Source organism: Erigeron canadensis, chromosome 6, assembly GCF_010389155.1.
Source record: "Erigeron canadensis isolate Cc75 chromosome 6, C_canadensis_v1, whole genome shotgun sequence".
Lineage (NCBI taxonomy): Eukaryota > Viridiplantae > Streptophyta > Magnoliopsida > Asterales > Asteraceae > Erigeron > Erigeron canadensis.
In genome coordinates, this window is record NC_057766.1 from 37,632,261 (window position 1) to 37,645,822 (window position 13,562).

General features: G+C 33.6%; 3 protein-coding genes across 6 annotated transcripts; 2 read left to right on the forward strand and 1 right to left on the reverse strand.

Annotated features, from left to right (window-relative positions):
* The first annotated feature begins 169 nt into the window (after positions 1 to 169).
* Positions 170 to 4,904, forward strand: LOC122603791 (protease Do-like 10, mitochondrial). Its single transcript, XM_043776600.1, has 8 exons — positions 170 to 620; positions 1,872 to 2,117; positions 2,246 to 2,441; positions 2,565 to 2,824; positions 3,156 to 3,283; positions 3,443 to 3,646; positions 3,902 to 3,952; positions 4,362 to 4,904. Exons 1-8 carry the CDS (start codon positions 197 to 199, stop codon positions 4,602 to 4,604), a joined length of 1,752 nt encoding a protein of 583 aa, XP_043632535.1. The 5' UTR covers positions 170 to 196; the 3' UTR covers positions 4,605 to 4,904.
* A 1,245-nt stretch (positions 4,905 to 6,149) lies between these two features.
* Positions 6,150 to 8,578, forward strand: LOC122603593. 2 transcript variants are annotated; one of them, XM_043776341.1, is made up of 6 exons: positions 6,150 to 6,349; positions 7,422 to 7,500; positions 7,595 to 7,738; positions 7,869 to 7,942; positions 8,031 to 8,168; positions 8,345 to 8,578. In XM_043776341.1, exons 2-5 carry the CDS (start codon positions 7,456 to 7,458, stop codon positions 8,164 to 8,166), a joined length of 399 nt encoding a protein of 132 aa, XP_043632276.1. In that variant the 5' UTR covers positions 6,150 to 6,349; positions 7,422 to 7,455; the 3' UTR covers positions 8,167 to 8,168; positions 8,345 to 8,578. The 2 variants fall into 2 exon arrangements, with proteins under 2 accessions (XP_043632276.1, XP_043632275.1); XM_043776340.1 differs by having other exon boundaries at positions 8,310 to 8,576.
* Positions 8,538 to 12,189, reverse strand: LOC122603591 (O-methyltransferase MdmC-like). 3 transcript variants are annotated; one of them, XM_043776338.1, is made up of 10 exons: positions 12,068 to 12,189; positions 11,412 to 11,694; positions 11,267 to 11,320; positions 10,849 to 10,932; positions 10,520 to 10,645; positions 10,196 to 10,248; positions 9,837 to 9,906; positions 9,639 to 9,704; positions 9,487 to 9,564; positions 8,538 to 9,041 (listed from the first exon to the last, which is right to left on the reverse strand). In XM_043776338.1, the coding sequence occupies exons 2-10, from the start codon at positions 11,673 to 11,675 to the stop codon at positions 9,000 to 9,002; spliced, it is 837 nt and encodes a 278-aa protein (XP_043632273.1). In that variant the 5' UTR covers positions 11,676 to 11,694; positions 12,068 to 12,189; the 3' UTR covers positions 8,538 to 8,999. The 3 variants fall into 3 exon arrangements, with proteins under 3 accessions (XP_043632273.1, XP_043632272.1, XP_043632274.1); XM_043776337.1 differs by having other exon boundaries at positions 10,196 to 10,263; XM_043776339.1 differs by having other exon boundaries at positions 9,487 to 9,581; positions 10,196 to 10,263.
* Between the last annotated feature and the right edge of the window lie 1,373 nt (positions 12,190 to 13,562).

Consider the following 13,562-nt stretch of genomic DNA (forward strand, 5'->3'; position numbering starts at 1 on the left):
AAGTCATAATAATGAATTCCAAAAACACCTCTTTAAACACTAGTTTGTTAAATTAAATAGAACTATAGGTAAAAAGAAAAAATTGACCTAAAACTTCATAAACCCCAAAACAAAACCTCTTTGAGTTTGGAGTTTTAAGTTGGCGTATATTTACAACGAGCTAGTCCTGCTCAATACTTTGACTTGTTTAACTAATATGCTCCGACCAATCAGCGGCGCTCTTCGCCACGCCGCTTCCTCATCCTACCACCATGTCCGCCGGCGAGCTACCACCTTCAACCACCCGCCACCACTACTCCGACACTACAACACAACCTCTCGTAATATATCAAACATACGAACATGTTCTTCTTGTCTTCAATCCTTTTTATCAAGTTATAATAATGTAAATCAATGTAGACCCATCACTACCACCGCCGCCACCACCACCACCAGTCCAGCCATCGCCGCCGTGGAGCCACTAAATTACGGCAGAACAACAGCGATAGCGGATACAATAGACGCATATTCAGCTATAGAATTAGCTCTTGATTCAGTTGTTAAAGTATTTACAGTTTCAAGTAGTCCTAATTATTTCCTTCCTTGGCAAAATAAATCACAACGTGAATCCATGGGTTCAGGTTTCTGTCAAATTTACCATCTTTTTTTATATGTTTAAATTCATTAGTTATTGTTTGGCATCAGGATATAAAGATATGTATCTCATGCTTTGAAAGACCATCACTTTGGTATAAAAAGCATAAATCTTTTCTCTTTATTTTTTCAAGTAAGTTAATTAGAGACCTTGTAGATATAGCAAGCTGGACTTGGAGAATTGTTTTAGTATAGGTATAAAAAAAGGTTTATATGTGAGAATTAATTGGCAAAATGGCAAAAGAATTAACTTTGCTAGGTTGTATCGAGAAGAAGTTATTAGAGTGAGAAGCAAGTAACCATACCTGTCGGCCGAGTATCACCTGACTACATAGAAGTAGAAGTAGAATAACAGCACATGTGGCATAACCGCCTTAGAGCTTATCCAACAAAACGTAGCAAATAGGAACCCATTTGGACATAATTATCCACAACATAAAAGCATATGTACACATAACCACAAGCATAAAACCAAGCAATTGAGGCGATATCAACTATTAAGAGTGACATGTGCAAAGATAACCTTATTCCCCTCCCAGCAGCTCATAGGAGCAAATAAGAAGATATTAACGAAGAAGTCAAAGGGTCCGATGAGCCCTATTATAATAACGTGTGCTAAACAACCTATGTTACAAAGTAGCTTAGGTCGCCTAGTTTGCAAGAAAACTACCCCTAAAACCTTTATGAATATTTTGTCTTGAAGGCCCAAAAGGTAGCTACCCTATCTACCCTATTCCTCTAAACTAATACTGGTCCACCAGGTATTGTTCCATAGGTCATGTCCTTCTATTAGTGTTACACGTAGATTAGTGTCCCATAAAATGTGAAGTTGCTAAAAAATAAATTAAAATTCTTTCTTATCAAAAGGAGCAAATGTTTAAACTTTGGCAAATTTGAGGACTCAATGTATGATTTAGTTCTGGCAAAACCTTTGTATCCTAATGAGAAATCACTCCTTTTAGTGGGCAGCTTTTTTTTTATACTTCACGTCTTCACATTTTCAAATTTGGGATCTTTGTTTACCTTTATATCTGATTTTCCCTTTATTTTTGGTGGAAGGCATGCATGATGGATTCATCATTCACATTCTAGATAAAGACATTCATAAAAAAATCAGTTAGAAGAGTAGTATGAACTTTTAGAAGTAGTCTATGGTGGTTGTCGGACTTTGGTTCTGTTTTTCTGTTTTAATCTCAAAATCCTGTTACTGAAACTGCATTCCTCTTACAAATGTGTAGGATTTGTTATATCTGGGAAGAGGATTGTAACAAATGCTCATGTAGTTGCCGATCATACATTTGTACTTGTTAGAAAACATGGTTCCCCTACCAAGTATCGAGCAGAAGTTAAAGCTGTTGGTCATGAATGTGACCTTGCCATTCTTACTGTTGAAAGTGACGAATTTTGGGAGGGTATGAAGTTTTTGGAGCTCGGAGATATCCCATTTATGCAGGAAGCTGTTGCTGTTGTTGGATATCCTCAAGGTATATAAATCACTGTTACCAAAATATCTACGTTTATCATTATATCTTAATTTTTAGAAATAATTGCATGTAATCTGGCATAATTTAGTACCCCACTGAAGTACTTGATCTCAAAAGCTGTTTTATAGGCGGTGACAACATTTCTGTGACAAAAGGGGTAGTTTCAAGAGTTGAACCTACACAATACGTACATGGAGCTACTCAGCTCTTGGCAATACAGATAGATGCAGCCATAAATCCAGGAAACAGTGGAGGACCAGCAATCATGGGTGATAAGGTTGCTGGAGTAGCATTCCAAAACCTCTCGGGGGCTGAAAACATAGGGTGAGTCTCATTTAGTTTTCCATCACTTTGACCTATTTTACCAAATATATGTTCTATTTAATTGAGCCCAATAAGTTGTTTTTGCTGTTGGTAAATGTTAATGATGAAAAACTAATCTGGCAGCTACATAATTCCTGTGCCTGTGATAAAACATTTTGTCGAGGGTGTTGAAGCTAGTGGAAATTATTCTGGTTTCTGTTCTCTAGGCTTGTCATGCCAACCTACTGAAAATAGTCAACTACGTGAATACTTTGGCATGCGCCCTGATTTGACTGGGGTGCTTGTGAGCAAGATTAATCCACTATCTAATGCATATAATGTCTTAAAGAAAGATGACATTGTTCTTTCATTTGATGGTGTTCCAATAGCGAATGATGGAACAGGTACAATTCCATTTTATTTATTTTAGTCTTTTGCTATTATTTTAGTTTGTCTTTTCATATAAAGTAAAGTAGGTTATAATGGAGTAACGTTCATTTGAGAACTATTCACATACGAACATAAGTAATATTAGTTATGACTTTATATGTTCATATTTGCACACAAATCTGTTCACATATGAACATCAAGTTATAATTTAAAGGTTCTCATGTTTCTTCCAATTCAAATGGTTCTCACATGAACCTTTTTCTGTTATAATGTATTTATCTTTGTCAATACACCCTTTCATGTATGTAACCTTGTATCTACACTTTACCTCTTTGAATTCTGCAGTTCCTTTCCGTAATCGAGAGAGAATAACCTTTGATCATCTGGTTTCGATGAAGAAGCCAAATGAGACAGCTAAAGTTAGAGTGTTGAGAGGTGGTGAAGAGCTTGACTTGACAGTTACACTTCGTCCAGTAAGTCTTATTCATATATTATTTACTGCTTTTTACTTAGATTGTATTTTATTTTGTACTGTGTATGGTTTCCATGAATTCATTATGAATAGTAAGCTTTTTTGGTCTGCTTCTATGCTTTGAGTATAAAGTGTTTGGAAAATCTATTTCGGTTTGCAGTTGAAGCCTCTGGTACCTATCCAGCAGTTTGATAAGGTTCCTAGTTATTATGTATTTGCTGGTCTGGTGTTTGTGCCTTTAAGCCAGCCATACCTTCACGAATATGGAGAAGACTGGTTCAATACCTCTCCACGTCGGCTTTGTGAACGAGCATTGAGGGAGCTACCTCAAAAGCCTGATCAAGAGCTTGTTATCTTATCCCAGGTGCTTCAACTTCTTTTACTTTACTTTACTTATTCTTATTTCGTTTTTATCTTAGAGGATTATATTGTCTGCATATATGCATTACGAAGTACTAAATTATATAGCTAATTAGCTATGTGATCAGATATTGAACTCAAGGAACCTATTCCTTAATTCTATGGCTGTGTTCCTTGTAATGTAATCTTGAGCATATCCATTTTCGTTATCACGGACTTCTGTTATCTGATAACAAAATTTTCTATCTTGTATGGTTAGGTGTTGATGGATGATATAAATGTGGGATATGAGCGTCTTGCTGAATTACAGGTATAACTTTAAAACCATATGACTTACCTAGTTACCTTACATGTCCTAGAATCAATCCATAATTGCAGAAAGATAGCAAATTACAGTTTACCTAAATGGACGGTTTATCATATATCATCAATGTTTATTTTTCTGGACCAGCAGTTTACGCATCACTAAAACTGAATTTACAGTAGTTGTTTGGCCTCACAGATGTATTTCACTTACAGCATGAGCCAAGTTAAACGCCTAAGTTCTGAAGAAGTGGGAAAATTTTGATTTTGTTGCATACAGTTACTGCCATTTGGCATCATCAAAGAATGTTTCTCAACTTTTGACGAATATATTATATATACTGTATGAAGGCAATATCCAACCTTACTTAGCTCTTAATATGCTTTACCATCCTTTTGTTGTGACTTGTGAGCAGGTTAAGAAGGTAAATGGCATCGAAATTAACAACCTGAAACATATGTGCCAATTAGTTGAAGACTGCAAAGAAGAGGAATTACGGTTAGATTTGGATGACGAGCGAGTAATTGTTTTGAATTATGAAAAGGCAAAAACAGCCACATTTCAGATCTTAAAGCGCCATAGAATACCTTCTGCCATGTCCACTGACCTTTTAACCCCAGAGACTGCACCTCAAGTGACTGCTTCTGCTTCCGCTTAGGCTGAGTCACCCAGTAGTATTTGTATTTTAGTTATTCTTTCACATTGTAAAATTTTTGACTGATGTAGTAAGTCATTCATATTTTCATAAAGCAGCAGGCAGATGATAGATAGCAACAACCTTTGATAAACGTGTACTGTAATAATGTGATATGCATGAATGCTGCAAGGGTGGTGGAAAAGGGCTCTAAAGGATGAAAACTAGTATGAGATAAGTCCTCTTTGGGGCAGATCGATTCATTCAAGAATGTATAATCTAATTACAGGAGATTGTGGAGATGGCATACCGTATTTTCCCTAATCCAACTTCATTCATTAATTCTACTTTCTTTGTTACGAATAAAACTACGTACTAAGAGGTTATGCCAGTTATGCGATGGTCTGGGTATCTAATCTGATAGTATACCTTTATCAGTGCATCAAGAGCCGGAATGTAACAGTCTTGTGAGTAGAAACAATCTATGGTATAGAATTATATTTTAGTGCACGGAGGTTAAAATAACGATTTTAGAAGATTATGTTTTACCTTAATTTTTTTAAAAAATTTATTTTATAACTGTTTAGCGATCCTCATAGACTACACGGATATCAAGGTAACCCAAGACTTCTGCCGATAATTCATTGCCAACGATGTAAAAAATGAAATGGTATGCTTGATAAAACTCACAAAAATATTCGATCTTATTTAAGTTATATAAATTAAACTTTATAAATTATAAATATTTTTAAAATAAGATCTAATATTTCATAACTTTACGTTAAACTATATTTAATACATTGTAAAAAAATATAAGTATAAGATAACTAATTAAGAAAACTTCATTCTGAGTAACCTAATATAATTAAAAAAAACTAAAATATTTTATGGTTTATTTAATTGTTAATACATCTGTTTTTATTATTAATATATGAAAATACAACTCCTTAATACAATGTTATGAGTAATGCCACTATTTTTTTAACATGGAAATGAATATGAAAGAAAAAATAATTGTATTTTTCTTTTTATTTATTTTTAAATAAGATTTTAGCAAATTTTATATGAATTTCTAAATTTAGAAATATATTAATCCTCCTAATATAATAGCCTAAAAATCCTCCTAATTTTTAGATGATGACATGTGGAAAAATCAAAGGGTAAGATTAGGAAAAAAAATTAATAGTATCCACATGTCACCATCTAAAATTATTAGGAGGATTTTTAAGCTAATCATTTAAGAGGATTTTTAGGCTAATCTTTTAGAAGAATAAATCATTTTCCATTCAAAATAAAAACTGTTTTTAGAATTTTATGAATTTCATGGCCACAAAATTAAATTAGCCACAGTAAAATTAAAGGAGATATAAGATAAGGTAAGTGATATTCGTACCACCAAACTTAATTAACTTATCATATTGTACAAGTATTACAATACACTGTATAAACAGTTAATGTATAAATTAAGTGGTACTAATATGACTTCCCATAAGATAAGTTATATGTTTCCTGCAACCATTTTAAAGGATGGATGCAATTCGTATATCAAATAAAGTTAAAGGGCAGAAATAAAATCTCTTTTCAAAGCAATCTTTATAAATAAATTCATATAAGCACTGAACTATTCCCAAAATTAAAATTCCCCAAATAAGAAAGAAGGCGGGAAACCTATTTTCAATCTGCTTATATATCGGAACGAAGCTCATCGTCAGCAGCAGCAGCAGCATCTCGACTTCAATCAACATCTCTCGATTCCTTTATCGGTCGAGGTACGTTTCGAATTCTACTTTCCGTCACTCTCGTTCCGTTGTTGATTAAGATGAAACCGAAACATACATCATGATTCGCAGTTAGTTAATCATCGGAATTGTTGACTTCAGCTCGTTATTTGTGTTTGTTTTTTTTTTTCTAGAAAATTGATGTTAAATGTTGTAGGACGATTATTATATACATCTAGTTTGTTGTTTATATCTATGTATTCTGATATTTGATCATGTAGTGCTCGAAAATAATTGACCTAGATCCATTAAGTTAATTATTATTAAGCGAATTCTCATTTAATCGCTTCAGTTAAGACTAGTTTCACAATCGAGAATATGATTTCGTTTATTGCTACATATAATTGCGATAGTAGTTATATTGTGATAGTAGTTATACATACTTGTGTACATGTTAGATGTAGATTTGATTCCCAATAATAAGTTAGGGTTCCAGTTACGCTATACATATCGTAGATTTGCAGTTTGCACAGTTGATGTTACTATCTCAGTTCATGCTCGCTTTAAGAGATGCGATTATACTTTTATTTTTTTGAATGTTTTGCCTGCTATAGCAGTAGAGCATATTTTGTCATGTTTGTTTTTGATTTTGCATATCTCATTAGGGGAACTTTAAAGAGTGGATCAGGATGTTTTACTTGTCGAGTATTGAATTCCTTATTTGCTGAGGCAAATGGTAGGACCAAAACTGGAACCGGTGAAAATCACATTCGTATGGACTTATCGTCTCATATCAGTGTAGAATTCTTTTAACATGTCTGACCAAGCTACTTTAATTTTGTATGTAGAGTTTATTGGTCCAACCTTGTTCACAGCTACATATATAGAAAAGTTTCTTTTTGTTGTCTAGTATTTACATTGATCTCAAACTCGACAGATCTGTAGGTAAATTGTATTCAATATAGAGTATCCAAATTTACTTGTAGAATACAAGTAATATATATCACATCGCAGATGTACAAGTGGTTCACATCTAAATGTCCTCCCTCTCTTTATTTATCATACTACTAATTACTATCAACAACTTTCTGACAAAATCTTATTTGTTCTTGATTTCCTATAGTGTGGTTACCTGGTCTTTGACAACTACATTGTAAATGGAAAGTGAAACGAGTGAACCCTTGAGGAAACGCACCAAAATTGTATGTCTTGTTGGACCCTAACTTGTATTATCTACATTAAGAACCTAACCAAAAGGAGATTAATCATTTGTTCTTGGGCACTGCTTTTGATCAGGTTGAAGAGGAGGAAACAATGACCGAAGATGGGGCTATAGTTGAGGTTGCAGAAGAAGATCCAGAAGCAAATCCTCCTGTATCTGAACAGATGGAGGTTTATATCAGTCAAATTCTTGAAAAGATTGATAACTTTACTCAGCAGGTATGCATGTTAGATACTAATCATTGTTCAGAATGCATCTGAGCTGCAAATTTGTTATCTGTAAATGTATGCATTGAGTTCATCTCTAAGTTCAATGAGTTTTTGAGATTCCGTTGATTCTTTTATGAAGGTGTCTGAACTTCTTGAATCTGGGAAATCGTTCTTTAGAGATTTGTCTACTGAATTTGAAGAAAGGGTGATAGCGTGAGTGGTTATATGTGCTTTTGAATAAATTTAAATATTCAAGGTTGGCATATGCTATAATATTTGTAACGAAACTTCATGCCCGCAGAATACACAAGGAACAGATGGAGAAATGGCAAGAGGAAATCAAGGAACTTCGCTTCATTGATGCTTCAAATGAGGACATTAATGCCGTCTTGCACAATGCTCAGCTTCTACTTCACAACGTCAATAATGATCCTTGAAGGTAGAAGTTCTGCATCACTTTAATAGTTTTCTGACTTTTGTATTACAGCAGGTATATAGTTATTAGTATTATTATTTCTACCACATTACCAAGACTTTTGAATAGTTTTTAATTTACAGCCTTTCTCCCCATTTTTGCCAGATTTTATGAAACTTGGCTGACATCATATTTAACAGATCAGCATCAGAGATTTTCCATCAGCTTGAAGAAATCATCAATAAAGTGTACAAGCATAGGGAGTTGGGCGTTTATTTCATTATGCTGAATTAATAATAGTAGGGACCTCTGATATTAAAATCACATGCTGTTTCAATAAGCACTTCGTTTATTAGTAGTAAGAATAAGAATAGTTTTCATATGCAACATTTCTTGTGTTTCTTGTAAAGAATTTTCAACTTGAACCTGCGTACTTCAAGACTTTGTTTTTGTCTTGATATTACAAAATTAATTGCAAAAAATGATAGTATACAAGAGGTTTTACTTTATAAGAAGGTTTAGCTTTAGCCTTCAAGTACAAAGTACTACTACAATGTTACTATTCAGGGTTCACAACCATCTCCTTTTCACAAAATTCTTCAAACCCCTGGCATTCCAAGTCTGTGATGTTGTATGCATTAAGTCCCGCTTTTTTTACTTCGGTTATCAACTGAAATTCATGTACCTCTCATCACTGGTGATACACTCAATTATCATTTGAGCTTGTTCCTTGTGAAACCCAAGGAGCAATGGATTTACAGGAGCCAGGATGTGCCAAAACAATTTCCATCAAAGGATATTCTAATGCCAAGATTCTTTGAGATTCAATACTTGGGTTTTCAAGCATGTGATGAATCACCTCTTACGACATATTGTCATGCCATCACCGACAGGAACCTAGCAAACAAAATTCCAAGCAACACATTAATGCACTTTGGTCGCAGCTCCAAAGTGTGTATGGACAATGTAAAGGGGTCACACATGTATTTAATGCACTAACAGATCAAAGGTGTCATGCCCTTAATAAAACTTGACTAATCATAAGTTGTTTAATGTAATCTGTGGACGAAGGCAGATAGTTAAAGCAGTAATAATACATTGTTAACTGTCTTGCTAATGGAAAATCTTAAATGGGCAGGATTCATGTATCTCAAACGATGATGTACCCTGTTCTTCTTTTGGGCATTCCTAACAAAATTTATTCAATCCAAATTTTACTTATTTTTACTTGAATCACAAATTCTCTAAATAATCTTGTTATTAAGAATATCTTTGGTAGATATTTAAGCTATTTGACAACTCAAACGTGAGGGTAGTGAGTTCTTTTGGAGAGGGGGCATACCATACTAATGCTAACACGCTGATCATCCATTAAAGCTCTGTTAAAGCTTCGTATGCTCTCGGTCTTTTTGTCGTTGAGCTGTAGAAATAGGGAACCTGTAAGATTTTAGAACTTAAAGATGCAGAATGTATAGTCATGCCAGTTCATTTTACCAGTGGATCAGCAACTTTTCCATGCCAAAGCACATTATCAATTACTATAACACCACCTACTCTCACCTACATACCAAACAAGTAAACTAACGATTAACATTTCATGGAAGGGACTAAACGTTCGACAGTCACTTCCACGCATACATATGTTAGGCTAAAAATGTATGATTGCTTAAAGAGGGAGTGTATGTTTCATACCAATTTTAGCAGCAACTCAAAGTATTCCTGATACATTCTTTTCTCGGCGTCAACAAAAGCGAAATCATAACTGAGAGTGGAAGACAAAGATGTAATTACACTCCAAGCTTCATCATGATGAAACAAAGACTATCATATGCTATATAACAATAACATTTGAGATTCAAAATATCCCAGGCTAAGATGTCTGCTCCATAAATTAAGAAAAGTATGAAGACCATTTTGGGGAAAGAACATACTACTTGGCAGATTCAAAATATAAAGATGGTTTAGATACAATCCTCAAAATTTCTGTTTTCCTTATGAAGCTGAATGTTACTCACTATATAAAGTTAACTAATTATTTGATAAATATTCACCTGCAACCTTCCCCATTCTCTAGTAGCGATTTTAGAGTATCTACAGCTAGTCCCTGTCGTACATCCACCTTATAAGCAATAACATATATCAGTCATTAATTAAGCAAATATGGATATGTTACAAACTTAAGGGATAACTTTGGTACACCAAGGCTTTTTGGGTTTGTGAAGATCAGGAGGATAGCTCTCAAAAGAGACTGCTCCCCAGTAGTTTGATCGACCTTTGTATAACAAATGTCAAATGGAGTAACACTATCCGTTGTACTAAAAGGGAGGGATATAAAAAAAAGAGAGAGAGAGAGAGAGAAAAAGAAAGACTTTCACCTTGTGTGAAACACCTGCTCGATCATAATACCTTTTTGCAACCTCAAGTGAGTTCTTGTCCCTCTCACAGGCAACTAAGATCCCCGACTCTGGTAGGACTAGAGCAACAGCCAAAGACGAGTATCCCTGTACAGCGTGTATTAGTAATTACTTCAGTACATTTCTTTTGAAATGGAAAACCAATGCAAAGACCCGCGTCTCTAAATCGAAATAAATTATGTTAAAGCCTATCTGATTAAAACTCAAAAGTGAACTCTTTTTTGGTGATAAAGAGTAAACAAAGTGTATGAATATGAGGCACTCGACAATCATAAAGTCAGAATACTTACAGTATAGACCCCAACTTCAATGCATCTCTTAGCCCCAAGAATCTGCACAAGGATTGCAAGTAGTTGTGCTTGATCAGGGGATACCTGTTGAGAGGCATGCAAAAATGATTAGACATGTCTCATAGAGCCACACATTATAAATCAACTAATAATTAGCATTTCAAACCATCAGGTGTCACTTCATTCCTAAACAATAAACAAATTTGTAAAATATCAAAAAAGGATAAAAACACTCTCAAAATAATATTTAGGTCAACTTGTGTGTTACTTTTTCCTCTTTGGCAGTTATATTGGTTGTGTAGATACGACAAAATAATAACTATAAGATCAATATGTTTTTGGCACTGCCAAAATACAAACTGATGCGGTGTTCAGGTTCGTATAATGAATCAGTAAATAGTGAACAGAACCAGAGTACCTGCATTTGACTCCCACGCATAGCTGCAGTCTCCTCTCTAAGTTCTCGCAGAATCTAAAACACATATAAATTCATATCTATCACTCATACCAAATTTGTCACATATATACATCAAAATACTCCATAAAACCACGAGAGAACTTACCGGTGGTTCTCTAACATTAGTAAGCAAGTAGTCATATATCCGTGGAGTAACACTAATCACTTGCTTATTGCCATATGTGTAGTCACTAGCAATTGTCACAGCCATATCCCCCAAGCAATGTGTGGTTAAAGACAACGACTTTTGATGTCCAAATAACCGGCCATTAGGCCTTGTAAATGCAATGTACCGAGTGCACAACCGGCTAGGGACAGAGCTCGATAACGGGACGAACGCCCACCCACCATGAATCGCAGAACAAGTCATGAATGACCACACCAACAAACTGCATTAAGTTCAGTGAAATTAACATGGCTTTTTCATTAGATTAAATATTACAACTATCCTTAAATTGTATGGTTATTGAAATTTATTATTAGGGGCGGTTACTTTTATTATACAACCTTTTTTCATAAGAATTATCAATATTTGTTTTTATTTTCCAAAATAAAAAGATGGAAATTAACAAGTAAACTTTTTTTTTTGTGTGTCTAGTGCTATGAACTAACTAACCCCGCCAAGAATCATGTAAGGAAATCATTTTTTAAATTTATTTATTCGTTAATTGCTATTTCGTAACATTTGGCCAATTAAATAGATGACAAACCCAAAATAAATAAATATATAAATAAAATTGGGGGTAAAGCTTTAAAGATTACCTTTAAAATTGAAGGCTTCTGTTCAAAGACAATTTGCACAAGCTTTGATGGCTTTTCTGCATAAAAAAAGAAAAGATTTTTGTCACCTGGATAATTTATTTTGATTTTAAGGTTAAAGTTAGTTAACACTCGCTACTTTTATTAGTGCATCTCCATGCTGGTGTAAAATAAGAAATTAAGAATTATAATATGCTTTTTATTTGGGTGCATTCCCAAATTTTTACCCCGATTTAATTTTCTCTCTAATATTGAACATAAAATATATACAAAAAAAATAATAATAATAAAGAAACACTCACTTTGTATACGAGTCATATATAAATTAATCTACACATAACTAATGTATAAAATAAAAACAAAATGGAGTATTTTATAAAATGTCCAAAAGTTTAATATTACGTTAAAAGATATAATATATCGAGGGGTGTTTGGGATTACTAGATTATACATTTAATGGCTGCATTTTGCAAAAGCATTTCTTGGTATGCTTTTTCAAAACTGCGCTTTCTATTTATGAAAACACAAATAATTAATTATCTTGTCAAACATTTTTTTCATTATTTGCGTTATTACGCAATGATTATATTATTAACATAAAACGTAATCACCAACACCCAATGAGTAACTTAGTCGGAGATAGTAGTTTACATCAATTTTGTTGATTTTATGGTTTTTACTTATATAAAATTAATTACATTGTATTGTTATTTTTTAGAAAAGCAACTACATTACTTACATAATTATATGTGATGACTAGGAGCTAAAGTGCAATGATAACATACTGTTACTGTATTTAATTTAAGGTGGTAACTAAATAACACCAATCTAACATATATAAATGAAATCGCAAGTATAGTTTGTATTTATCGTACTACTTCCTAATTTCGAAAGGCGATAACTAAACTTATAAAGTTGTTAATGATATGGGATGTTAGTCCTTTATTTTTTCTGGTTAGTGATTGGTAATATGTGTGCTAAAATATATCTACTAACCTAAAATCAAGAATGAGACTTTTTATACAGGATAGATATATAACTAAAAACAAGCAATATGTTAGAAGTTTTAGTGACACTAAAAGCGATAATTCCAATCAATCAAACTGTAAGAAAGAAGCTAAAAGAATTAGAACTTTGAATTATAGAAAAATAAGTACAATTCAAGTGATGGCCCATAAAGTAGAATTTCAAACCAACCAGATGGTTTCAGGCTCGTGAATTATTAGCAAGTAGTCAACTACATATACTATGTTGATGATGCGAATAGGTCAGTTGAACTCAATTATGAGATCAAATGGTATCGATTTCATTGTTGATTCCAAGTCCACCCACAGTGGAGCTGATAATTACTATCAGTTACGTATAGCCAATTTATCAACCCATGGAATGGAAATAAATCATACCTTGGGCATGTCCAGTAACCCAAATTCAGTCCGACCCAAAACATGACCATGTACTTTTTTGATAAAGCTCATCATTTTAGTGACTAAAGGCTTAA

Bases quoted from the DNA above. Each gene is read 5' to 3' on its own strand.
- LOC122603791 (XM_043776600.1), top strand. From the start codon at position 197: ATGCTCCGACCAATCAGCGGCGCTCTTCGCCACGCCGCTTCCTCATCC. The intron at 621-1,871 runs GTTTCTGTCAAA...ACAAATGTGTAG, and splicing joins ACGTGAATCCATGGGTTCAG to GATTTGTTATATCTGGGAAG. The intron at 3,647-3,901 runs GTGCTTCAACTT...TTGTATGGTTAG, and splicing joins AGCTTGTTATCTTATCCCAG to GTGTTGATGGATGATATAAA.
- LOC122603593 (XM_043776341.1), top strand. From the start codon at position 7,456: ATGGAAAGTGAAACGAGTGAACCCTTGAGGAAACGCACCAAAATT. The intron at 7,501-7,594 runs GTATGTCTTGTT...GCTTTTGATCAG, and splicing joins TGAGGAAACGCACCAAAATT to GTTGAAGAGGAGGAAACAAT. The intron at 7,943-8,030 runs GTGAGTGGTTAT...TCATGCCCGCAG, and splicing joins TTTGAAGAAAGGGTGATAGC to AATACACAAGGAACAGATGG.
- LOC122603591 (XM_043776337.1), bottom strand. From the start codon at position 11,675: ATGACTTGTTCTGCGATTCATGGTGGGTGGGCGTTCGTCCCGTTATCG. The intron at 10,264-10,519 runs GTGAAAGTCTTT...ATTGCTTATAAG, and splicing joins GAGCAGGTGTTTCACACAAG to GTGGATGTACGACAGGGACT. The intron at 9,565-9,638 runs GTAAAATGAACT...CTATTTCTACAG, and splicing joins GAAAAGTTGCTGATCCACTG to CTCAACGACAAAAAGACCGA.